This window comes from Mustela lutreola, chromosome 7 (genome assembly GCF_030435805.1).
Source record: "Mustela lutreola isolate mMusLut2 chromosome 7, mMusLut2.pri, whole genome shotgun sequence".
Lineage (NCBI taxonomy): Eukaryota > Metazoa > Chordata > Mammalia > Carnivora > Mustelidae > Mustela > Mustela lutreola.
This window is the reverse complement of record NC_081296.1, coordinates 80,481,770-80,507,721: the sequence shown is the minus strand read 5'-3', so window position 1 is coordinate 80,507,721 and position 25,952 is coordinate 80,481,770. Positions and strand designations below refer to the sequence as shown.

At 39.5% G+C, this 25,952-nt stretch overlaps 2 protein-coding genes across 4 annotated transcripts in view; one reads left to right on the top strand and one right to left on the bottom strand.

The window, feature by feature from the left end:
• The window catches only part of HOMEZ (homeobox and leucine zipper encoding), a 21,998-nt gene extending 15,521 nt beyond the window's left edge, over positions 1-6,477 (top strand). For both annotated transcript variants that reach the window (XR_009355587.1, XR_009355588.1), the window contains one exon: positions 2,303-6,477. The gene's annotated coding sequence lies outside the window, so the exon portion shown is untranslated. The remainder of the gene's footprint in view (positions 1-2,302) is intronic.
• Positions 1-25,952, bottom strand: part of RNF212B (ring finger protein 212B) — a 27,490-nt gene extending 1,538 nt beyond the window's left edge. Inside the window, exons 1-14 of one of the 2 annotated variants that reach the window (XM_059181662.1) lie at positions 25,831-25,952; positions 23,867-23,967; positions 21,698-21,750; positions 21,231-21,305; positions 10,251-10,366; positions 9,562-9,622; positions 8,771-8,799; positions 7,515-7,561; positions 7,250-7,292; positions 7,034-7,094; positions 6,384-6,432; positions 1,488-1,527; positions 1,093-1,205; positions 784-845 (exon numbers count right to left, since the gene is read on the bottom strand). In XM_059181662.1, coding sequence (XP_059037645.1) covers positions 784-845; positions 1,093-1,205; positions 1,488-1,527; positions 6,384-6,432; positions 7,034-7,094; positions 7,250-7,292; positions 7,515-7,561; positions 8,771-8,799; positions 9,562-9,622; positions 10,251-10,366; positions 21,231-21,305; positions 21,698-21,750; positions 23,867-23,966 — 849 coding nt within the window. In that variant the 5' untranslated portion in view covers position 23,967; positions 25,831-25,952. Of the gene's footprint in view, positions 1-783; positions 846-1,092; positions 1,206-1,487; positions 1,528-6,383; positions 6,433-7,033; positions 7,095-7,249; positions 7,293-7,514; positions 7,562-8,670; positions 8,800-9,561; positions 9,623-10,250; positions 10,367-21,230; positions 21,306-21,697; positions 21,751-23,866; positions 23,968-25,830 lie in introns of both variants that reach the window. The other variant, XM_059181661.1, reaches the window with a different exon arrangement.

The following is a 25,952-nucleotide window of genomic DNA, read 5'->3' as shown; positions in this document are numbered from 1 at the left end:
TGTTTCAATCAGGATCCAATTAGGGGCCATATATTTGTAGATTCTTTTTTCATCTGTAGGTTAACCTCTCCATTTGTGAGGATCTCAGGGATGTTATTTCCCCAGTGTTGCCTCCTAATTTTTTGCCAATGAAAATAAAGGGCATTCGGAATACAAGAGCAAAATATTTACCTATCTTAAGATGTTCTTGGGGTCATGAGGAGCTTGGCATTAAAAGGCCTAAATATCCTCAAAACCTGGGCACTAAAAGATAACTTAAAAGGCAAGACTAGACTTTTCATGTAGAGCTCCTTACAAACCTCTCTTCTTGTTCCCTACCCTTTTTCTCTTATTGCCTATATCGTATCAGAGTCCCGTAAATTTATAAAGCATTACTCTAACCATGTCTAGAGAAGTACACATAGCTTTTCCTTATTCAAGCAGTACCTCTACCCAAAAGATCTATAACATTGAAATATTTTTTTGTGGAACTTTCGGGAATGTTAGTTGTGTCTACACACTTAGTTCGCACTGGCCGAGACCTCTCAGTTTAAAGCCATTCACTACCATGTGACCTAATTTTTAAACCCCAAACTAGGAAGCTAATCTTGTAGTAGGATAGAAGTTTTGAAATTGAGACCATCCTGATAGATTGTGAACATATGATTACCATATTTGAAAGCCATGTCATTCTCCACCAGTTATATTCTACCACCTTAACAGGTGGTACAAAAGGCATTTCATGTGTAGGCCTAACCATGTGAGTTTTTCATATGCAGGATAGTTAGATTAGCCTGGGCTCACCTGCTGAACTGGTAGCTGGAAACCAGGAAGACTCTCTAGTGGGGTTCTGCTTTCCCTCTGACCTGAAGGAAAAAATTGGAATGATGAAAGATAATTCTCTTGGGCAGTTCTTTGGCAGTTTTACTTATGGGTCAGGGTAAATAGGTAGATCTTAATCTGTAGAACACTAGTCAGAAAAACACTTAGCTAAGCAGTTTAAGTAGGTTATTAAGTCCATTCTCTTCTTAACTTCTTTTCACCTTGAAAATCTTTATTTAGTATATATGTCAATGGTTAGCTCCATTCCTTTAGGAATGTTATTTAACATACCTGAATTGTTGGGGGTGAGGCCTGAATTCAGGCCTCTTGTGTGGCCTGAATTCCCACCATTTAGTGATGGTCTACAAGAAAAAATCCCCTGTCCCGAAGAAGCAGGTGAAGGCCTAAGGAGGGGAAAAAGAAGCATCAGCAGAGAAAAGGAAGGTAAAGGTAAAAAGTACATGTAAAGGGAGAGCCTATATATTTAGACAAGACAGGAAATAAATACCCTGCTTGTGACTGAAACTAATTTGGACATATATAAGACAGTACTATTAAACGCTCTCTTGTTTACAAGGTAGATTTTTAAACTTCAGTGGTATAAGCCAGTAGAAGAGTAACCCCAGGACTGCTGGCAGAATGTCAGTGTGAAGAGATTCCCAGTGAAAGGAAGCATAATCTCTTACCTATAAGAAAAGCTGTGAGTAGAAGCTGGTGAAGGGGTTTCTGGAAAACATAAAAGTGAAGCTATGAGATAACCCATGATGAACTAGAGAAGAGATTTGTTCAGGTATGCTTGGGATCAGGGCAAAGAAACTGGACACGAAAGATTTTCAGTATATATGTTAGGCTTAGTGACTAATATTAAGTGAAAAATCTCATCACCTAGCAGTGTCTCCTAAAGGTGCTTTCCTCTCTCTAAAAAAAGATTTTATATATGTTGTGTGTGTGTGTGTATATATATATATATACATATATAAATTTTTTTTAATTTTTTTTTTAGAGAGCACAAATGGGGAGGAGCAGACCCAGAGGGCCTGCTGAGCAGGGAGCTCCATGTGGGCCCAATGCCAGGATCCTGAGATCATGATCTGAGCTGAAGGCAGACAGCTTAGCCGACTGAGCCACCCAGCCACCCACCCCCCCATCTCTTTCATTAATCTGTGGACCAGGATTCATTACTGCCTTGATGTGCTCTAATAAATCTGTGCTTGGTTTCCCCTCTAAGATGGTAATTACCAGAAAGAATGGCTAAAGACAAAGGGTCATTAAACTCATTAGGAGTGATGGTAAAAATGCATAAAGATCTCCAAAGTTCTCTCCATAAAAGGAATGAGAAAACTGGCAAAAATTGTCAGAATCAACTTTCTCAGAACTGTGTAAATTAACAAAGTGCTTGAAGCAGTCTGGGGAACGTTTATTCCACAGTAATAGCCAAATGAGTTTAAGAACAATGAACTTTTTGGCATTTTAACTTCCCCTATTCCCATTTCTCCTCCAGCTCCGTGGTAGCCTTGAAAACCAACATTCTGGCATCATCGTGGGGATGGAATGGGTTTGGAACTCTTTCAAAGCCTCATTCCCAGAAAATAATCATTTGACCTGTCCAGTGGCAACTGGAAGACTCCACTTGCAAGGCTGACTTTATTTGATCCGACCTGGAGCGCAAATTCATCGGGACTTGGAGCTTAGAGTTCATCACCTGTGAAAAGCCTTTTCCCCAGGAGTGTGTGTTGTAAACAATTAGAAGCACTTGTTTGGGCTGCTTGAGAATGTGAATATCAATTGGGGCAAATAATAGGCTAACCTGAAAGCATAGCTGGAAGAGATGGGGAATGAATTGTTGGTGGGGACTCTGAAAACAATACATTCTTGGAGTCTAGAACATATGCATATGCAGGACTATATGCATGCTCAGAAAATACCTGAAAAAGCCCCAATCTCTTACCTTGAGGTCATACAAGCAGGTTGAAGGCTAAGGTCAGTTGCCTGGCTAAGTGCTGAAAGAGAACCCCAACACATATACAGAAACCCTCAGCAAAGACTGAGAGACTTACTGGTTCCAAGCGTTTAAGGGAATCTCTGTCCAGTCCTTAGCTGACCACTAAACTAACTGAATAGAGACTTTGGTGGCTCCACATGACAATACAGATTTTATAGAATTTTTAAAAAGTCACTAAACAATAAACAGCAAGAACAATAACAAAAAAAAAAAACCCATGGGGAGGGGGAAGAATCTGATTCCAAGAACTGCCATGTTATACTATTTTAATGTCCAATTTCCAACAAAAAATGAGGTATATAAAGAAGTATGACCCATATAAAGAAATAAAGCAATCGATGGAAACTGTCCTTGAGGAAGCCCAGACATTGTACTAAGCCCAGCCTAGACTTTGTCTAGACAAAGACTTTAAGTCAGGTATTTTATTTTAAAGATTTTATTTATTTATTAGAGAGAGAGAGAGCAAGAGAGGACATGAGCAGGGAAGAGAGGGAGAAGCAGGCTCCTTCATAGGGAGTCCCACATGATATGCTCAATCCCAGGACTCTGAGATCATGACCTGAGCTCAAGGACGACACTTAACCAGCTGAGCCCTAAATTAGATATTTTTTTTTAAAGGATTTTATTTGACAGAGATTACAAGTAGACAGAGATGCAGGCAGAGAGGAAGGGAAGCAGGCTCCCTGCTGAGCAGAGAGCCCGATGTGGGGCTCCATCCCAGGATCCTGGGATCATGACCTGAGCTGAAGGCAGAGGCTTTAACCCAGTGAGCCACCCAGGTGCCCCTCTTTTCTTTAAAGATTTTTTATTTTCAAGTAATCTTATACCCAAGGTAGGGCTTGAACTCACAACCCCAAGATTAAGAGTTGCATACTTTTCCAACTGAGCCAGCCAGGTACCCTTAAATCAGGTATTTTAAATATGCTCAAATATCTTTGGAAACCATGTCTAAAGCACTTAAGTATGAGTGTGGTATCTCAGCAAATAGAGAATATTAATGAAGAAAAAATATATTTAAAAGAACCAAATATAAATTTTGGGATTGAAAATAATAAAAATGAGAACTTCACTAGAGCAACTCATCAGCACAAACAGAAGAAAAAAAAATGAGCATTTTGAAGTCCACCGAGACTATCCAATGTGAGGAAGAGAAAGAAAAAATAATGAAGGAAAATGAAGAGAGTTTCAGAGACCTTGGTGGAACACCATCAAGTTTATCAACACATGCATTATGGGATTTCTAGAAAAAAAAAAAAAAGGAACAAGAGCAGAAAGAATATTTCAAGAAATAATGGCTGACAACTTCCCAAATTAGATGAAAAAAAAAAAAAAAAAAACTACACTTCTACACTTCCAAGAAGCTCAACTGCTAAAGAAGTCTGTTAGATTTAGTTGGTATATAATGTTCAAATCTTTTATTCCATTGCTTATCTTCTGTCTAGTTGCTCTATTTGTTACTGAAAGTGGGGTACTAAAGTCTAGTAGTTTTCCTCTAGTTCTCTTTGATTCTGTTAGTCTTGCACCTTTGCTACCTAAGACTTTGTTGTTTTATAGATACACACACATATACTTTATTATTATTTTTTTTATTTTTTAAAGATTTTATTTATTTGACAGGCAGAGATTACAAGTAGGCAGAGAGGCAGGCAGAGAGAGGAGGGGGAAGCAGGCTCCACACTGAGGAGAGAGCCCGATGTGGGGCTCGATCCCAGGACCATGACCTGAGCCGAAGGCAGAGGCTTTAACCCATTGAGCCACCCAGGCACTCCCCCCCCACACACATTTTAAAGGATTTTATTTATTTTAGAGAGAGAGAGGGAATGAGAACAAATTAGGGAAGGGGCAGAGGGAGAAGCAGACTCCCTGTTGAGCAGGGAGCCCAACAAAGGACTCCATCTCAGGATCCCGGGATCTTGACCTGAGCCAAGGGCAGATGCTTAACTGACTGAGCCATCCAGGAGCCCAAGGCCATACATTTTAAAGTATCTAAATTATAAAAAGTATTTTGTCCTACCACAATGGAATGAAATTAAAAATCAGTACCAGGAGGAAATCTGTGAAAATTAAAAATATGTTGATATTAAACAAATAACCAATGGTCCAAAGGAGGGGAAAAAAAGAAATTAGAAAAGATTTTGAGATGAATGAAAACAAAGCCAGAAAATACTAAACCTTATAGGGCACAATGAAAGCAGTGCTTAGAGTGAAATTTATAACTGAAAATGTCTTCATTAAAAATGACCTCCAATCAATAACCCAACCTTTTGTCTTAAGAAACTAAAAGAGGGGGGCACCTGGGTGGCTCAGTGGTTTAAGCCTCTGCCTTTGGCTCAGGTCATGATCTCAGGGTCCTGGGATTGAGCCCCACATCTCTCTGCTTGCTGCTCTGCCTACTTCTGATTTCTTGCTCTGTCAAATAAATAAATAAAATCTTAAAAAAAAAAAAAACAAAAAACTAAAAGAGAACTAAACCCAAAACAAGCAGAAGGAAAGAAATAAAACTTAGAGCAGAAACAAATGGAACAGAGAACAGAAAAACAGAAAATCAACAAAACCAAAAGTGATTTCTTTGAAATGTTCAACTAGATTGGCTAGCTAGGCTCTCCAAATAAAAGTAAAAAAGTAGTAGAAAGCTTCAAATAACTAAAATCAGGAACAAAAGAGAGACTATTACTACTAACCTGAAAAATTCTCTAGAACTTCTACATTTTTCAAAGCGTGAATATGAAAGAATTGGAGGGAAACTATTTGGTGTTTTTGGTTATCCAGAAAGAAATAAACAAATTTCACAATTGTCTCTTGTGAAAGAAAGGGAAATCCTCTCTCATTAAATATTCTCTATGGACTGGCTAATACCCTTGAAAGTAGTAATAATAAAAGTAGTTCTAAGAGGAAAGAGACAAGAAATTAAGTGGGTATTCTTCACTGGAATATTTTTAAGTTTAATACACAGTAAAGAAGCCTGATACCCTTCAGGTTAACATAATCCATGGCTAGTTAGCCTTCCTTTTAGACCTAAATTCTACTGCCATCTTGTGGCAATTAAAAAAAATCCAAATCTATTTACTCAAGTTAACCCTCCGTCTTTGACCAGAGGTTTTCTTTTCTTTTCTTTCTTTCTTTCTTTTTTTTTTTTTTTTTTTAAAGATTTTATTTATTTGACAGAGAGGGAAAGAGAGATCACAAGTAGGCAGAGAACCGGGCAGAGGGGAGGGGGGGGGAGCAGGCTCCCTGCCGAGCAGAGAGCCCAATGCAGGGCTCGATCCCAGGACCCTGAGATCACAACCTGAGCTGAAGGCAGAGGCTTAACCCACTGAGCCACCCAGGTGCCCCAACCAGAGGTTTTCAATGACTTTCTATTGCTCAAAAAAGTTTCTCCTTATTAGTTTGAGAACAGGAATATAATTATTTGAAAAGTAATAATATATCTCTAGATACCTTGAATCAGTGTTTGGAAAAAAACAAATGGCATTACCTTATGCACAGAAAATACATAATGGCATAATTATATAGAAAACCAGAAATCTGCTGGTATCTGCACAAAATATGTTGGTTTCTGAACCTTTTTTCCCCTTCTCACCGGTATGAGAGTCCCTGGGAGTGCTTCTTCCCTGCAGGCCTCTGGCTCCCTGATGGACAAAAAATAAACAATTAATAAATATATCCTAATTCTCTGGCTTCTGTATTCTTTGCTATTTCTCTATATCTACACATTGAAGCATATGTTGTTCTGGCAGAATAGGTATGCTAGCCCAAGAAGGATACACCATTACTTTCAAAATGAATTATTACTGTTAATTCAGCCATTGTACATTTACACTACTTTCATCCCATTCATTCTCTGTGTCAGCTTCCTTTTTTAAAAAGACATTTATTTTAGAGTGAGCGAGTAAGCTGGGGGAGGTGCAGAGGGAAGGAATCTTTTAAGCAGACTGCCTACTGAGTGTGGAATCCCACATGGGACTTCATCCCAGGACCCATGAGATCATGAGCTCAAGATTTCATGACTGGAGCCAAAACCAGGCCCAACAACTGAGCCACTCTGGCACCCTTCTCTGTGTTAGCTTCTAACATTTTTTCTTTTTAGCACTGCCAAACAAAAACAGCCCAGGCATAGCATTGGATAATTTATACCAAAACCAATATAAGCTTAATACTCTTGCCTGACATCTTTGCTTTCATTTAGCACTGGAAATCTCAATCTGGGAAGAGAAGGTAAATATTACTTACTTGTCCCAAGCTACTAAAGTCAGATATTCTGTAAGGAATAGATTCCACAGAGGGGGACCGACTGTATAAGGTGAGACAAAAAGAAAACAAACTGGGTTGAAACTTAACATAGACCTAAAGTCTCCTCAGTCCCTACCTCTGCCATATCTAGGTATTTCTTTTATCTTCCAACTTTTGCCAGCAGTTTTCATATGGCTGGGTAGGCTTCCTACTCACCTGACCACCTGGCTGCTATGCTGAGAAATGGGTCGTGGAGTGACTGGAAGAAAATCAAGTGAGGAATGAAGAGCTGCCATCCATGTCATGCCCTGCCTTGCCTAACCAACCCAGCACAAATGGGTATCTTGTTGTATGTTGTTCTCACATCATACACAAAATTAGGAAAACTGCATTACAGTCTCTGAGAGAAAACTATCTTCTATATGGGAAAAGGAGATTTATTAATCTCACACAGATATTTGGGCAAACAAATGTTCTCTACCTGACTGTGATGGAGAAGTAATGCCCACTGGTCGAGGTGTGGCCAACCTGCAAAAGAAAAAGAGAGGAAGCTCTAAGCAGAAGTTAAGTACCACCTGAGAGGATCAATCAGTCAATCAGATCACTGTTTTAAACAATAGCTTACTCTCTGAGTGAGTGTGAATTGCTTACTATCATGTATTACAGGTATCACCCCAAAATATGGAGGCAAAGTTTCCATCTGAGATTCCTTGACTCTCTAACTCCCTAAGTGAAACCTCCTCTACTGCCCACAATAGGAGAAATTTTGAAGTCTTCCTTTCTTCCTTCCCTTGGTGCCTTACCAAGTACTCTCAGTTTTATATGTATCTATCCATCTGTTTATCCACTCATAAATCCATCATTCCCTCACTCCCATTCTCTCATCCATCTCTCCAACAAGCATTTACTTAGTGTTTATACATCCCAGATCCTGAGATTACAAAGACAACTAGAATACAGTCCCTATCTTTGAAAGGCTCACAGACTAGTGGGAGAGACAAAAACAAATAAAAGCAATGCTAAGCGTTATGGTGGGTATATCAGAAATACAGAAGCCTGAAAGAACGCTGGACTGTAACTTCTGTGAGTGCAGGAGCCATGTCTCTCAACCCATCAATACAGGGCTGAGGTAAAAAAACATTTAATAGTTGGTAGGGTACAGACTAACGGGTGATGTACACCCAGCACCTGGCATGGTACCTGATAAACAATAGGGACTTAATATTTAATTAATTAATTTTTTTTAAAAGATTTTTTTTTAAATTTATTTATCAGAGAGAGAGGGAGAGAGAGTGAGCACAGGCAGACAGAATGGCAGGCAGAGGCAGAGGGAGAAGCAGGCTCCCTGCTGAGCAAGGAGCCCGATGTGGGACTCGATCCCAGGACGCTGGGATCATGACCTGAGCCGAAGGCAGCTGCTTAACCAACTGAGCCACCCAGGCGTCCCTTTAATTAATTAATTTAATTAACGAATAACAGAATATCAAACCCCTCCTAATGAAGTCTTGACAGAGGAAATGACATGTGAGTTGAATTTTGAAGGATGGGTAGGATTTCATGAGGGAGCATTACATTCAATATTTCATGTCAGCACTTCTCAGTGAGTTAACTGGGGAAGTGAAGATAAATTTACCAACCATCTCCTCCACCTTCGATCCCACACAGGTGTTGCAGCCAAGAGTCAAGAAAGAACAGCAATTTTCAATCAGGGCTAGTATGGGGCCTGATAAAACTGACCTGCTTCCTTGGTACCAATTTGGAGATTCCTGTAGGTGAAAAAAAATGGGAGTGAAGGAAGCTGCAGTTAGGATTAGGGTTCTAATCAATGAATGTTACTTGCTAGATAACTAAGCTGCAATGTCCTCTAGCTGTGGTTACTAAGACTTACAGTAGGAGAAAAAAAATAGCAGCCATGTTTCCCTAGGAAATTATTAGCTTTGACAGAATAAAATTTTAGTTCTTTTTCATAAAAACACACTGGGAATCCCAAAGACTGATTTGTGTGGGAAAAGATGGAGAGTCTATGGGGGAGAGAAAGGAAAATGACAGGATAAAATATGCTAGAATAGTTACAGCAGTAAGATCAAGAGGAAAATCATACAAATACAAAGAACATTCTTAGGTAAATAAAGAAACCTCTGGGAAATAGAGTTGGATTGGAGGAAGAGGAAGAGTCCTGAGGTGCCTTGGGATTCTTGAAGAGAAACTTTTAAGTTACAACAGATGTCTCTTCAATAAAAGAGTTTCCCAAATGGTATGTCATGACTTAATGATGTTTGAGAATGGGTTACCAGTGTGCTACATATTGATCCTTCCAGTCCTCCTAGGTCTTCTGTGGCCTCGACCATTTACTACCATGCACTTGTTGTATAAATATGATCAGTTATTTATGCCATGATGTGGAAAAGGTTAGGCAGCATTGTTCTAGACAGCATCTAGTCGGCTAGATGAGAAAAGTAGGAGAGAAAATAACAGTAAGGAATTCATTAGTAAGGAAATAATAGTAAGGAATTAAGGAATCCATTCACCTTTAGAATGGCAAGACATTTCTTCAGCTCTCCATTTTCCTTCTTTAAGACTGACAGCTCTCTGGGCAAAAGATAGAAATAATCATCTCCAGTAGGTTAGTGGGATACAAACCCTGATGTTTATTATTATTGACATCTAGTTAATGCTTACAGAGAGATGCTTGCCACTATACAAGGTATTTCTGTCAGAGATCTAGGGATTCAGGAGACAGAGGCAGAGGCAGAGTCTGATGACCGGGAGAATCAGAAGAACAAAATCAGTAGTCACTGGGTATGATTTCAGAGGAGTTTCCATATAGTTCCACACATACCCATGGTCTCCTGCTGTCTGAAAACGTCCTTCAAGGATTCCATCTTTTGGCTTAAGATTTCCAAAATATGCCTTCCTGAGGCAACATTTTAAATGCTATCTCTCATCTTTATCACTGAAAAGCTAAGCTTTATTTCTCCAAAGAAGCAGTTTTTGTCAGGGAAGTACAAGAGGAAAGCTATAAAGTGAGGAGGGCCCCTATAGGGAAGAAAGAGAAAAACAAAATGGGGATTAAGGGGACCAAAAATTCTGTACCTGATTTGCCCAAGACAAACATAAACACATGTAGCAATGTTCAGGCTTTGCAACCATAAGGAAATAAGCACTACAGCTCCTCTGAAAGAAAAAAAGCTCTCTGGTGATTTAATTTGTCACTTACTTTTCCTGCCTGGTCACCATCTGCTGTGCCTCCTGCATGGCTGCTTCTAACTTTGTAATTCTATGCTTGTAGAAGGCGATGAGGAGATCTGTTTGTTTCTTCTGGAAACTCCACACCTAACAGGGAAAAACAGATCTTTTTTTTTTTTTTTTTTTTTTTTTAAGATTTTATTTATTTATTTGACAGAGAGAGAGAGAGAGAGATCACAAGTAGGCAGAGAGGCAGGCAGAGAAAGATGGGGAAGCAGGCTCCCTGCTGAACAGAGAGCCCAATGCAGGACCCTGAGACCATGACCTGAGCCGAAGGCAGAGGCTTTAACCCACTGAGTCACCCAGGTACCCCAAAAAATAGATCTTTGACATACACTTCCATAATTCTTTTCCTCTTACTTCTGGTAACAAAAGGAAATCCATCAATCAATTCATCCTTTAACACTGATCACTTTTTTCTGGAGGATCTGGCCTAATTCACGACTCCCCAAAACTAGAGGATTTGGCATTAGGGAAAGCCAAAGTTTCTCATTTCGAGGACAATGACTTTTTAATATTTTTTTTAGAGGGAGATTTTTTTTAAAAAACATTTTATTTATTTATTTGACAGACAGAGATCACAAGTAGGCAGAGAGGCAGGCAGAGAGAGAGGGGAAGGGAAGCAGGCTCCCTGCCAAGCAGAGAGCCTGATGTGGGGCTCGATCCCAGGACCCTAGGATCATGACCTGGGCGGAAGGCAGAGGCTTTAACCCACTGAGCCATCCAGGTGCCCCTTTAATATATTTTTTAAAAAGGATTTTATTTATTTATTTGACAAAGAGAAGGACAGCGAGAGAGGGAACACAAGTGGGGGAGTGGGCGAGGGAGAAGCAGGCTTCCCGCTGAGCAGGAAGCCAGATTCAGGGCTCAGTCCCAGGACCCTGGGATGATGACCTCAGCTGAAGGCAGACACTTAACAACTGAGCCCCCTGAGAGCCCCAACTTCTTAATATCTTATTGAGAATATTCTGGCATGGTAGAATGGCCCTTTAAAAACATAATCTTTCATCTTGAGCAAGAAGAGTGATATCAAAAAACCTTTTCAAGCTTAGAACTTGTTCTAACCTGTCTACTATCCGTCTGGACTCAACTTTCATATTCCTATCTATTACAGAGCACTGGTAACCGATTTACTTTCCCTGAGATATTCATACAGGGGCACTTACAGGCTGTTTATGCTGCTACAGTAAAGGGCAAAAAAGCACAGAAGGAGATTACCTATTCCTGAATTTTATTTCTGGGCATGGGCAAATAATTTTATCTTTTGCTTTGTTTTACCATTTGATATACTGATGTGCCTTTCAGGGGATTACTGAATCAGAGCAAAAGTTAATATTTAGAAAGTGTTTTAGCTTTGTCAGGTTCTACTTTTGAATACACAGCAGTATTTATGTCTCATCTGCTTCCTCCCTACTCAGACTATAAACCTTTTGTCTAAGGTCCTTCCTTAGATCTTGGTACTTTTGTCAAAAACTTTCTGTTCACACCTAATTTGCAAGTTGCTTTTGCCACCTTACTACAGAATTGGTCTTGAAAGTTTATATAGCCTCAAGGCACCTGGGTGGCAAAGTCATTAAGCCTCTGCCTTCAACTCAGGTCACGATCCCTGGGTCTGGAATTGAGCCCTGCAAGAGGCTCCCTGCTCAGCAGGGAGTCTGCTTCTCCCCCTCCCACTCCCCTTGCTTGTGTTCCCTCTCTCATTGTGTCTCTGTCAAATAAATAAATAAAATCTTTAAAAAAAAAAAAAAAAAGACCTTGCTTAAAAAAAAAGAGAAAGTTTACATAGCCTCTAGCCTTTTGTCTCTCCAATCAAAAGCAAACTCAACTAATTCTGTTTACATAAGATTTCATTATAGTCTTCTTTAGTATTTTTAAAAAGTGGTTATTTTCATAAAAATAAAACATGATCATTTAAAAAAAAAATCTGAACAGTGCAGCTGCAGAAAACCCCACTCAGAATCCCAGGAGTTACTTAAAGTGGCAAGGGCTTGGGGAGCAGTACATGTTACAGATTGATGTGATGTTTAGCCAAGGGACAGTATCCCAAACATCAGTGAAATACGCCTGATCCTAACTTAATTTACTTCAAAGTAAATTGGTAGTATTGGTAGTATTGGTAAACTCATTATCTACTTTGACTCTCAAAACTCACTGGTTTGTCTTTTTTTTTGGTCTTATCTATCTTTTATGAAACTGACTCCCTCATTTCACAGTATCTAAAGGTTTTAGTATTTTAAATTATATCTCAAGGTAATCATATAGTTGAGAAAAGGAAGTTTCTCTTTATAGAAGTATTCCACCTAAAAAAATGAGATAGAGGGCACCTGGGTGGCTCAGTCATTAAGCGTCTGCCTTTGGCTCAGGTCATGGTCCCAGGGTCATGGGACCACTTCGGGCTCTCTGCTTGGTGGGCTCTCTGCTTCACCCTCTCCCATTCCCCTTGCTTGTGTTCCCTCTCTTGCTGTCTCTGTCAAATTAATAAACAAAATCTCTTTAAAAAATGAGATAGGAATGATAGAATTAAATATGAGCATTTTGCAGCTCCTAATGAATCAACAGATCTATGTAAAATTCATCATTTGCCACCCTCACACAAAATAAGAGATGGAAGACTATTATGTACCTCTTGGCAGAGCACAACACTGCTATAAAGTAGGCTTGCCTCCCACCCACCCCCAACCAAATAATCTGATTAAGGAAATACAGAGCACAGACAAGCATTATTAAATGACTCCACAAGGGTACAATAAACAAAACCCACTCAGGGAACAACTCTATAGGACAAAAGACCATTTTCTTCAATAACAATAAAAAAAGAGGGACAAAAAAAAGTGGCTTAGTGGGTTAAGCATCTGACTGCTGATTTCAACTCAGGTCATGATCTCAAGGTCCTCAGATGGAGCCCTAAGTCTGGCTCCATGCTTAGCGGGGAGTCTGCTGTCTACTTGAAATTCTCCCATTCCCTCTGCCCCTCCCCCAGTGCACATACACTCTTTTTCTCTCTATAAAATACAAAAATAAATATTTTTTTAAATAATAAAAAAAGAAATGAGTGGAAACTTATACTTCAATAGAAACTAAAGAGACATTAACAACCAACTGAACTATATGGACCTTACAAAACCCAATTCAAACAAAATTTTTTTTTTTTTTTAAAGATTTTATTTATTTGACAGAGAGAGATTACAAGTAGGCAGAGAGGCAGGCAGAGAGGCAGGCAGAGGAGAGAGGAGGAAGCAGGCTCCCTGCTGAGCAGAGAGCCCGATGCGGGACTCGATCCCAGGACCCTGAGATCATGACCTGAGCCGAAGGCAGCGGCTTAACCCACTGAGCCACCCAGGCACCCCCAAACAAAATTTTTAAATAATTATGAAACAGCTACAGAATTGTGAACACTGACTGATTACTGGATAAGATTAGGGGATTGTTATTTTAGTACAACATGGTTATATTTAAGAAAAGAGTCCCCATCTTTCAGAGACACATTCTGAAATACTACCAGATTAAAATCTTAACATAGGGGTGCCTGGGTGGCTCAGTGGGTTAAAGCCTCTGCCTTCAGCTCAGGTCAGGATCCCAGGGTTCTGGGATCGAGCCCCACATCTGGTTCTCTGCTCAGTGAGAACCCCACCCCCCACCTCCCTCTCTGCCTACTTGTGATCTCTGTCAAATAAATAAATAAAATCTTAAAAAAAAATAAAATCATAACGTATCTGGTTATGGCTTCAAAATGGTCTGGGTGGGGTGTATGGAAGTACAGATTAAGGAAGATTGGCCATGTGGGGTTCTGGGATCGAGCCCCACGTCTGGTTCTCTGCTCAGTGAGACCCCACCCCCCACCTCCCTCTCTGCCTACTTGTGATCTCTGTCAAATAAATAAATAAAATCTTAAAAAAAATAAAATCATAACGTATCTGGTTATGGCTTCAAAATGGTCTGGATGGGGTGTATGGAAGTACAGATAAAGGAAGATTGGCCATGAGCTGATAATTGGTGAAGTGGGGTGGCAGATACATTAAACTGGAAATATCAAGAAGGACAGTATGAGTTCTTGTCCTTTAGTAGTTCGTCTCCATAGTACAAGGCATTCAGACATGTGAACCAATAAAAAAAAACACAAAGTGATATGCAGAACAGAATAAATATGTGTAAAGTATAGAATGAATAAGAGTTAACTATTTGGGGGTTGCCTGGGTGGCAAAGTTGGTTAATCGTCCAGCCCTCAATTTCAGCTCAGGTCATGATCTCAGGATTTTGAGCATCAGGCTCCCTAGGATTTTCTGCATCAGGCTCCACACTCAGCAGGGTGTCTGCTTGAGAATTCTCTCCCTCTATCCCTCATCCCACTTACTACCCCCAATTAAATAAATAAATAAATCTTTAAATTTTTTTTTTTTAAAAAAGGGTTAACTAATTGGTCTTCAGAATGTGGAAATCAGGCATTCTGGGCACACATAAAAGAACTGCAAAGAACTAAATCTACCTTACAGATTGGGTAATAAATAGCCTACATAAGAAACTACGGTGGTATAAAAGATGTGAGGTGGTCACTGTGGATGTGATTGCAGAGGTTAGGAGAAACCAGCCCATTAAGAGAACTAGGTGTCACTCTGAAAAATCTGAAACACAAGTGATGAAAAGCCATGAAAGGGTCTTGAAAAGGCAGTTGCAATGTTCAGACTTATAATTGAAATAGATTATTGTGGGACCCAGAGAGAACAGATTTGAGCAAAAAAGATCCCTAAAAATGCTTATCAAAAACAATTAAAAGATTGTTATAAGATATCAGAGGTACCCACTCTGAATAGGAAATCCATAGCAGCCCACCAAGTGGGAAGTGAAGTTTTGAGTTGCATAATTTGTGATCAAAGCAATACTATCTCTCACACTGCAACCTCCTGCTCAGTGAAGTGATTAAAAAAAAACTAAAGTAGGGGTGCCTGGGTGGCTCATGTGTTAAGCCTCTGCCTTAGACTCAGGTCACGATGTCAGGGTCTTGGGATCGAGCCCTGCATTAGGCTCTCTGCTCAGCAGGGAGCTTGCTTCCCCCTCTCTCTCTGCCTGCCTCTCTGCCTACTTGTGATCTCTCTCTCTGCCAACTAGATAAACAAAATCTTAAAAAAAAAAAAAAAGAAAAAACCTCAAGTGTACTGATTCAGAAGTCCTAAATATTGACAAATTACCTTCTATTTTTCAGCAGGCAGTAGTACTTTTCAGAGGCATCATTGATTATCTCAGTTGTTCAATTTTTAAATTCAAGTAAGGGATGAATAATGGTCTGGTCTACTGATGAGATCAGGCCTTGACCTGATTTTACTCAACTGGCATATGTGGTAATTACTTACATATATGTTAGCAGAACATATGACCTCAAAGTCAGCAAACTACTGACCGGGTCAGATGCCTGTTTTTGTAAATCCAAGTTTACTGGAACACCATGCTGTTCTGTACTACAACAGAGTTGAGTAGTTGCAACAACGATTGTATGGCCTTCAAAGCCTGAAATATTTACTGGTCTTTTAAGAAAAAGTTTATCGGGGTGCCAGTTGGTTGAGTGTTCGACTCGTGGTTTTAGCTCAGGTCAAGATCTCTTGGGTTGTGAGACTAAGCCCCAGGGCTCTGTACTCAGTGGGGAGTCTGAGGATTCTCTCCCTCTGCCCCTCCCCCCACTAGTGCAGGCTCGCATGCACTCTCTAAAATAAATAAATTAATCTTTTTAAAAAAGGAGAAAGTTTATCAATCCCAACACTAAATTTAGGAAAGTCTTTATATATCCATTTCTGTCTTTTTCTTTGAATTTTTCTTTTTTTGTGAATTTATATCTTTCCTTCTTTTTCTATCAATCTTTCCTATTTCCTACACTATTTGATGTCCTACTTTGTCTTTTCTTCCTATTTATATTTATTTAATGGACATTTGGGTTATTAAAACAGGTGGGCCCAAAGAATGGGACAAAATGTGTGCAAATCAGGGTGCCTGGGTGACTCAGTTGGTTAAGTGGCTATGTTTGGCTCAGGTCATGAACTCAGGGTCCTGGGATGGAGACCCTTATTGGGCTTCCTGCTCAGTGGAGGAATCTGCTTCTCTCCTGCCCCTTCCCCAACTCATACGTGCATGCTCTCACTCTCTCTCTCTCTCTCAAATAAATAAATAAAATCTTAAAAAAATAAAAGAAAATGTATGCAAATCATATATCTGGCAAGAGACTTGTACCTAGAATACATAAAGAACTCTTATAACTAATAATATAAAGATAATCCAATTTAAAAATGGGCAAAGGGGGGCGCCTGGGTGGCTCAGTGGGTTGAGCCGCTGCCTTCGGCTCGGGTCATGATCTCAGGGTCCTGGGATCGAGTCCCGCATCGGGCTCTCTGCTCAGCAGGGAGCCTGCTTCCTCCTCTCTCTCTCTCTCTCTCTCTCTCTCTCTGCCTGCCTCTCTGCCTACTTGTGATCTTTGTCAAATAAATAAATAAAATCTTTAAAAAAAAAAAAAAATGGGCAAAGGATCTGACAGACATTACTTTGAAGAAGATATATAAATGGCCGGTAAGAATATGAAAAGATGCTCAACATCATTTGTCATCAGAGAAATTAAAATCAAAACCACAATGAGACACTACTTCGCACCATTAGGATGGTTACAATAAAAAAGATAAAAACAAGAGTTGGTGAGGAAATGGAGAAATCAAAACCCTCATACATTGCGGTAAAAATGTAAAATATTGCAGGCATTTGAGAAAACAGTCTGGCATTTTCTCAAAAATTTAAACATAGAGATACCACTTAACCCAGTAGTTCAATTCCTACATAAGGATCCAAAAGAAATGAAAATATATGCCACACAAAAACATGTACACAAATGTTAACAGCAGAACTGTTCAGAATAGCCAAAAAGCAGAAATAACCCAAATATCTCTCAATTGGTGAATGAATATGTGAAAAGTATACCCACCTATACAAGGCAATATTATTTGGTCATAAAAAGGAGTGAAGTACTAATGAGGTCTTAATACATGCTACAACATGGATGAACCTTAGAAATATTATGCTTGTGGGGCGCCTGGGTAGCTCAGTGGGTTAAAGCCTCTGCCTTTGGCTCAGGTCATGATCCCAGGATCCTGGGATCAAGCCCGGCATTGGGCTCTCTGTTCAGCAGGGAGCCTGCTTCCCTTTCTCTCTCTGCCTGCCTCTCTGCCTACTTGTGATCTCTGTCAAATAAATAAATAAAGTCTTGGGGCGCCTAGGTGGCTCAGTGGGTTAAAGCCTCTGCCTTCGGCTTAGGTCATGATCTCAGGGTCCTGGGATCAAGCCCCACACGCATGGTCTCTCTGCTCAGTGGGGAGCCTGCTTCCTCCTCTCTCTCTCTGCCTGCCTCTCTGCCTACTTGTGATATCTGTCTGACAAATAAATTAATAAAATCTTAAAAAAATTTCTAAAAAATAAATACAGTCTTTTAAAAAAACTATCTATATCATAATGAGTTCCATATTTATATCTTATCCTTGACCTATATCCTGAGCTTCAGAATAGTAAATCTATCTGCCTTCGTGATTTCTCCTCCTGGAGTTCTAACAATTATCTATGCCCTAATATGTCCAAAATGGTATTTTTCTTCAAATGGTCTTCTCAGCCTTGGTGAAGAGTATAATCATCCCACATATTTGTCTTATTTTGCTCAAGACAAAAACCCAGATGTCTTCTTTGATTCCTCTCTTTTTCTTATTTCCCACATCCAAATCTACAATTGTTCTATCAGTTCTTCCTAGAAAACATCTAAGATTTGATTACCCCTCCCCATTTCTATTGCTCCCATTTTAGCTCAAGAAGTCTTACTTAGATCTCTCCTACAGCCTCTTACGTGGTCTCCCTGCTTCTACTCTTTTTTTTTTTTTCAAGTAGGCAGAGAGGCAGGCAGAGAGAGTGGAGGAAGCAGGCTCCCCGCTGAACAGAGAACCCGAAGCAGGGCCCGATCCCAGGACCCGATCCCAGGACCCCGGGATCATGACCCAGGCTGAAGGCAGAGGCTTTAACCCACTGAGCCACCCAGGCGCCCCTCCCTGCTTCTACTCTTAACTTCTCTATGGTCTAGTCTCCACTCAGCAGCCAGATTCTCTTTCAAAAGTATATATCAGATGGGCACCTGGGTGGCTCAGTGGTTGGGCCTCTGCCTTTGGCTCATGTCATGATCCGGAGTCCTGGGATCGAGCCCTATATCGGGTTCCCTGCTCGCCGGGAGGCCTACTTCTCCCTCTCCCACTCCTCCTGCTTGTATTCCCTCTCTCGCTGTGTCTCTCTCTGTCAAATAAATAAATAAAATCTTTTTTAAAAAGTATATATCAGGTAATGCCATTTCTGTGCTTAAAACCCTTCAATGCTATTCACTGCCACTTAGAAGAAAATCTAAATTCCTTACCATGGCCTACAAGTCCCTATATATTGGCTCAAGCCTCTCTGACCTTACTTTGAATCATTTCTACCTCCCTCCCAGGCTTAATGTGCACTCATTCATTTTACAAACATTTTTTTAAAATTTTATTTATTTTATTTGACAGAGATTACAAGTAGGCAGAGAGACAGGCAGAGAGAGAAAGGAGGAAGCAGGCTCCCCCCTGAGCAGAGAGCCCGATGCCCAGAACCCTGGGATCATGACCTAAGCCGAAGGCAGAGGCTTTAACCCACTGAGCCACCCAGGTGCCCCTAACAAACATTTCTTATTCACTTCATTTGTGTTAGGTACCTCATTTGCCATTGGGCAATACAAAGTTTTTATCTGTCTTTCAAAACTTTTGGTTAAGTGAGAGAGACATAAGAACAAATAAATTAAGACACCTTTGCAGAGGTAAGAGTAAGGTGTTATATTACAAAGGGCAGTGCAAAAATCTGCCTATAGGAATCAGGGAAAGCTTTACCAAAGAAGGAGCAATTACTGGCATGCACTTGAAGGATAACTAGTAATGGATAATGGCTAGTAATGGATAATCTATGACCTAGGATTAGAAGAAAGCTCACAGGTTTATAGGAGGATCTCCAATCCCCAAATATATTTAGTTTTATCTAGAGATGAGTAAAGATTTCTAAACAGAAAGTTTTAACTATTGGCCATAGAGTAGTACAGCAAAAAAATACCTTTGGCAGGTTGTTTCAAGAGATCTGGGATGATTAAAACACAAGTGGATATATAGATCAATATACCATTCATTCATTTAACAATTTTTTAGTGTCTACTACATATTAAGAGCTATCCAAAGGGCTTGGTATACAACAACAACAAAAACCTACCAAATCTCTGAATTTATGGAGCCTACATTCCAGTGTTGGATTCAGACAATAAATAAGTATGCAACGTTAGAGATAAGAGCTATGATGAAAAATAAAGCATGGTAAGCAGCAGACAGTGCTGGGGCTACTATTTGATATATGAGAGTCAGTAAAGGTCTGACTGAGAAAGAAAAATTTGAGCCGAGGCCTGAATGAGGCAATCTAGATATTATATGGATCAGTTTTTCAACTTCACAGACTAGGAAAACACATTTTCAGGCATTGCTGACTTCACCAAACTGGTCCTTCACTAAAGTGATGATTAACTGACCCTTTCCATTTATTTTATCTTGATTACTTGACCATGTGTAATTGGTCCCTTGATTAGGTAGGTTAGAATTCAGACTACATATAATTTCTCTACTGATCATTAGCTAGTCCCGAGTTTAGTTATTAACCAAAAGTCTGCTCTTTCTCATGTGACCTTGTTTACATTTCTCCTTGAGTCTCAGCTAGATTTTATCTCCCCACAATGTTAAATAGTATCTCAAATATGATGGCTCACCCAAGCAACTAAAAGCTGAATGCAGTGAAAGCTTTAATTACTCTTCTTCTATTTCCAGAATTAGGATTGAGGGGTGAGACACCAGCGAAAATTAAATCTACTATCTGCAGCCAGAGCATGACAAAGGATAATCTTCATGTTAAGGAAAGGATTGCTCATATGAATGAGAAGTAAGAGTACAAAAGAAAAAAGCAGTGATTAAATTTTCCAAGAAATACACCAAGATAGAAATCCTATTAGGATATAAAATATTCTCAGTAGAGAACTGGAGAGTGGAAGGGGAAAACCAAAGTTTTTACAATTTGGGAACTCTCAAATGGTTATTCTGTCTTCTCTCCACTTCCTACCATATTCCTATTGCTCTTGACCAAGTCAATGGTATACGAATATAATGATGTATCAGGAAAGAAAAATATTTTCTGAAATTCAAGCAACCAATTATAAACACGAAAAAAATTAAATATATATGTATTACTAAAAAAGATCACTAAAATTGAGAATAGAAATTAAGAAATCTCATCCGAACATAGGTCTTTAAGCAAAAATTTGAGAGCTAGCCCATTAAATCCACTGACTACAGCGTCAGTCTTGTACATCCAAAGTAATTTTTAGTCTGCACAGAAAGATGATAAAGCTCCTAGAACCTTTTTTATTCTTTTTCAAGGTGGGGAATGGGAGGGGGTAAGGAAAGGAAGAGAGAGGATCTTAAACAGGCTCCACGTCCAGTGTGGAAACAGATGTGAGGCTTGATCTTACAATTCTGAGATCATGACCTGAGCCATTCATTATCAAGAAAAGGTCAGACACTTAATCGACTGAGCCACCCAGGTATCCCGAGAGCCTTCTTTATTCTAAGAAATTACTTAATAGAATGAGGAAGTATAAGGCAAGATATCAGCTACATAGTGGTTTTTACAGTCTATCACAGGTTTGGGGTCATTAAAAAAGTTAACTGTTGAGATTTGTATCCTTAGGGAAGAAAGTAAATGAACAGTCAATCCTCTCCATTGTGTACAAATACAAAAATATTGTGTACAAATAAATCAAAGAGACTCTGATTTTAAAAAAATAAGATGCAATTAGAATTTCCCTAGCGAATTTGATTTTCTTCACTTTTGTTTCTCATACCTGAGAGATGTGACTAAAATACTGCAAAGCTGTCTCCACAGGGCTTTTGAAATATATCTTCTCCTGAGGTTTCAGCTATGAAGAGAGAGAAAGACAAACACTGAGCATATCCACAATGGAATGAAATAAGATACTGACAAATATAACAAAGGATGTACCACCCTTTCTAAAGCATTGTGTTATTTCACTATGCTAAGTAGGAAGAAGCTTATCACTGTCCTAGGAGATGTTTTTATGTTCTAATCCTCCTTAACTCATACTTCTATATTAGCAGCCACAGATAATTCTTCTGTTGTTTACACCCTTCTTTTTTCACAATTGCTATCTGTGAGTTTTGTTGCTTTTTTTCTTTTTTTAAAATTTCACTGCTTAGTCACTCATTTACTGTACTTCTTGCATACTTCTTACTTCTTACAGACTAGGAATGGGATAATAAGATGGTTTGTTGCAGGGGGAGAAAAACTTACATTATCAGAAAGAGCCAGATGCTTGCAAGCACTTCCACAAACAGCACATTTTTCTAGGGGGAAAGGGAAAAAAATGTTTGGTTCCTATGGGCAAGAGGTAGGATCTTCCTAAAATACATGGTAACAGTCAAGTAGGCAAGCAAGAAACAGTTTATTACTGAATTTAGAATATTTTTGTGCTATAAGAGGACATCATCTTGAGCTCTCTGTTCTTAACATCAGTATTTCCAAACTTGTATGTTGATGACAAGTATGGCTTTCACACTGTAGCTCTACCCATCTCCTCTTTTTTTAAAAAAGGTTTATAATTGGGCACCTGGGTGGCTCAGTGGGTTAAGCCGCTGCCTTCGGCTCAGGTCATGATCTCAGGGTCCTGGGATCGAGTCCCGCATTGGGCTCTCTGCTCGGCAGGGAGCCTGCTTCCCTCTCTCTCTCTGCCTGCTTCTCTGTCTACTTGTGATTTCTCTCTGTCAAATAAATAAATAAAATCTTAAAAAAAAATAAAAAAGGTTTATTATCTATTTTTGAGAGAGAAAGTATGCATGAGTAAGGGGAGGGGCAGAGGAAGAGAGAGAGGGAGACAGAATTTCCAGCAGACTTCCCACTGACCTGGGAGCCCAACATGGGGCTTGATCCCAAGACCTTGAGATTATAACCTTAGCCAAAGTCTGACACTTAACTGAGCCACCCAGGCATCCCTATCCAACTCCTCTTTAAGAATTTCCAGTTTTTGGGACACCTGGGTGGCTCAGTTGGTTAAGCAGCTGCCTTCAGCTCAGGTCATGATCCCAGCGTCATGGGATCAAGTCCCACATCGGGCTCCTTGCTCGGCAGGGAGCCTGCTTCTCCCTCTGCCTCTGCCTGCCATTCTGTCCGCCTGTGCTCGCTCTCTCTCCCTCTCTCTCTGACAAATAAATAAATAAAATCTTCAAAGAAAAAAAAAAGAATTTCCAGTTTTCTCCTGCAGATGAGGGGGCAGTTCTAACCACCCAGCAAGAGTATTAGAGTACAGTTATGAGAGTACTAGGAAGAACACAACAGTACCAATGGTTTCAACTGTATGTTGCTCTTTTTTCCCCCCATCTACCCGATAGCAGGCACACTGTAGACACTACAAGAAACTTCCTAATTATTCCTACCTTATTCTCACTTTGCTAATATTCCTAGAACTTGCTTTAGAGCTCTTCTGCTCTCATTCTCTAATTAACCCAATCTGAAACATGTAAAAATTAAAATTCCTAATCTTTCTCTTAAGTTAAAATTCTAGTAGTGGTGCTGGTTATTGATTAAGATAAATGCCACATCAAGAGAAAACATCACATGATATATGCTTCACCAAGACAAACCTCTCCAAGGTGAGCTGCTGTTACCATGGTAAACAGTTTTGTTACTTTAGCAGATAAGTTAAAAGGGTCACAAGATCCATATAAAGAAAAACACCTTCTCCAGAGGCTAGTAACCTCACTCTTCTTTCCTTGAGGACTAAAGGTTTTTCCCAGTCTTCCCTCCATATCATTGCCAGAGTGAGCTAGTAAATACAAAACACAAAACAAAGAAACTTCCCCAGTTCTCTATCACCTGCAGGATAAAGTTGAGGCTCTTCAATTTTGTACATAGACCTTTCCAACATCTGGCCATTGCCCACCTCTCTAGCCTCATCTCAACCATTTCTCACTTTAGTCTCTATGCTCTACCAATCCCAATGATGTGTAGCCCCCTGCACTGTGAGTTTAATGTGGTATGCCTTTATACATATTGTTCTCTTAAACTAGAATGATCCTCCCTGCCTTATCCACTTGGCAACTCCAGTTTATTATTCAGAACTCTACTGAAGCAATAGTTCTTCTATGAAACCTTTCTCTGATCAAAGCACCCTATCCTAAGTCCCTCTTCTGAGCTATTTCTTATATATATCTTGTGGCTTTCCCTGTCACAGGCCTCAAAACACTGACAAGTACCTTCTGGTGTTCAAGTATTAGATATTCCATTTGCTAAATCATTCTTTATTAATGGGTGCCTCAAATTTCCATAATCAACGTTCCTACTGTATCCACACTAACTTTGGCCTAATATGTGATTTTTATCCCCAGTCACATAGAGAAATGGCTAATCATTATTTTTAGATTAAAAACATTTTTGCCTGAATCTGAAAACAGTTAAGTCACTCACCCAGGGTCACACACTTTTTACAGAAAATATGGCCACAGCTGGTGACAAAGAAATTGTCCCCATCTTTTCGGAAACATTGGTTGCAGTGAAACCAATCCATTCTGGAACAGAAAAAGAGAAAGAAAAAATAACCGGGAGCATAATATAATTACAGATGTTCCAAAATCTATGTAACAATGTTTACTTAGCTTCTGTTATCTTTTGGGGATGTAGGCACTATTATTGTGGGGATTCCAGTAGGTCATAAGGAAGTACATATACCTTCGAAGTGGAAAAAATCAGAATGCAAGCCATGTTAAACCATTTTTTAAAAAAGGAAAAATGGGGCGCCTGGGTGACTCAGTGGGTTAAAGCCTCTGCCTTCGGCTCAGGTCATGATCCCAGCGTCCTGGGATCGAGCCCCGCATCGGGCTCTCTGCTCTGCGGGGAGCCTGCTTCCTCCTCTCTCTGCCTGCCTCTCTGCCTAATTGTGATCTCTGTCTGTCAAATAAATAAAATCTTTAAAAAATAAATAAATAAAAATAAAAAAGGAAAAATACGTATATATTTAGAAAAGTAATGGAACACCGAGATTTTTTTTTTTTTTTTTGGAATGGTAAGATGAGTGTTTGTGTGTGTGTGTGTGTGTGCGTGACCTTTACATTTTTGTTTTGTTTTGTTTTCCAAGTTTTCTGGATTAATTCATGTACTAATTTGTAATCAGAAAAAAAAGTCTTAAAAAAAAAGAACCATCCATTTCTTTCCTAATAGCTCCCTGTGATACATGAGATGGAGCAAGGAGGAAATAGTAGACAATTAATGGATTTCATATTAGCCACTCGGTACATATTTTATCTAAGGGAAAGATGTTTTGTGAATGATAATGTTGCCTCAGCTTGTACACTTTCCCTTCTACTCTACAGACACTCAGAATCATAGATCTGGAAAGGGCTTCAAAAGTCATTTAACATCTTGTCCAATCCCATCATTTCCCATCATTTTTCAAAGATACACCTCACCTTCACTGAAATTCAATGACTTGTCCAAAGTTCCATCTTTAGTTAATGTCAGCTCTAGGATTAGAACTGGACTCTTCTTACTTCCTGTGTCAAGCTCTGGCTACCACATCAAATAAACCTTTGTGTTAGACATGGCAACCATACATCCTGTATTTTCTGCCAATACTAATTCCATCCATACACTTGGTAAAATATATAATTATGTAAATGTGACTTTGTAAGATTTTTAAATGAAGAAATTGACATATCAGAAAGCATTTAAAAACATAAAAAGGATTTTTAAATTAAAAAATTGACGTATTAAAAAACACGTTTTAACATATTTAAAAAAATAAATAAGCTGAAACATATTAAGCTGTAATTAGTTCATACCTATAATGAATCCACATGTTTCAGTCCATGACTATGTTATTTAAGAATATATCATCTATTAATTTGATTTCCTTTAAAATTACATTAGGAAAATAACCCAAACAGAACGTAACATTTTTTTTCTCCACCCGAGTGTTTTCTTTAAAGAGTCTTTAAGTAGCTTATGGAGAGGTTCGCTAAAAGAATGATGACTAGTTTGCACCACACTTTAACATTTTTGTCACAAAAGACAAGATTCACGATCAAGACTTGCTGAATAATCAGTACAAAGACATTACACACAGTCATGAGTTTTAGATTTCGATTTATTGCTCACAATACACTAACTTCTACAGCAGGTGAGTCTGAAAAACTACTGAAAAAGTCCCACTATATATATATACACACCCTGCTTTGAATAAGGGCAGCAACAACAGTGTTACTCAAATAAGTTGTCCACAGGAACCCCTTATAAGAAGGGCAGTTAAGGGCTTCCGAGGGCAAGACTTGCCGGACTTCTGGAGGTAATGGCGATTTAGCAGTCTCACGACCAGTATTCTAGCTACGTTCCCTGCCCGCTTGGCCGCCATGATCTCAGAAGCCCTGGGATCTCACCGAAATCATCCAGTTCTCCTCACGAACAGCTGGAAATGGCGGGAAAATATACACCAAGGCTGGCACCAAGCAGAAGCAAGAGGCTGGCGACGTCTCCTAAGAGGCGTGGGCGGGCCTCGAGG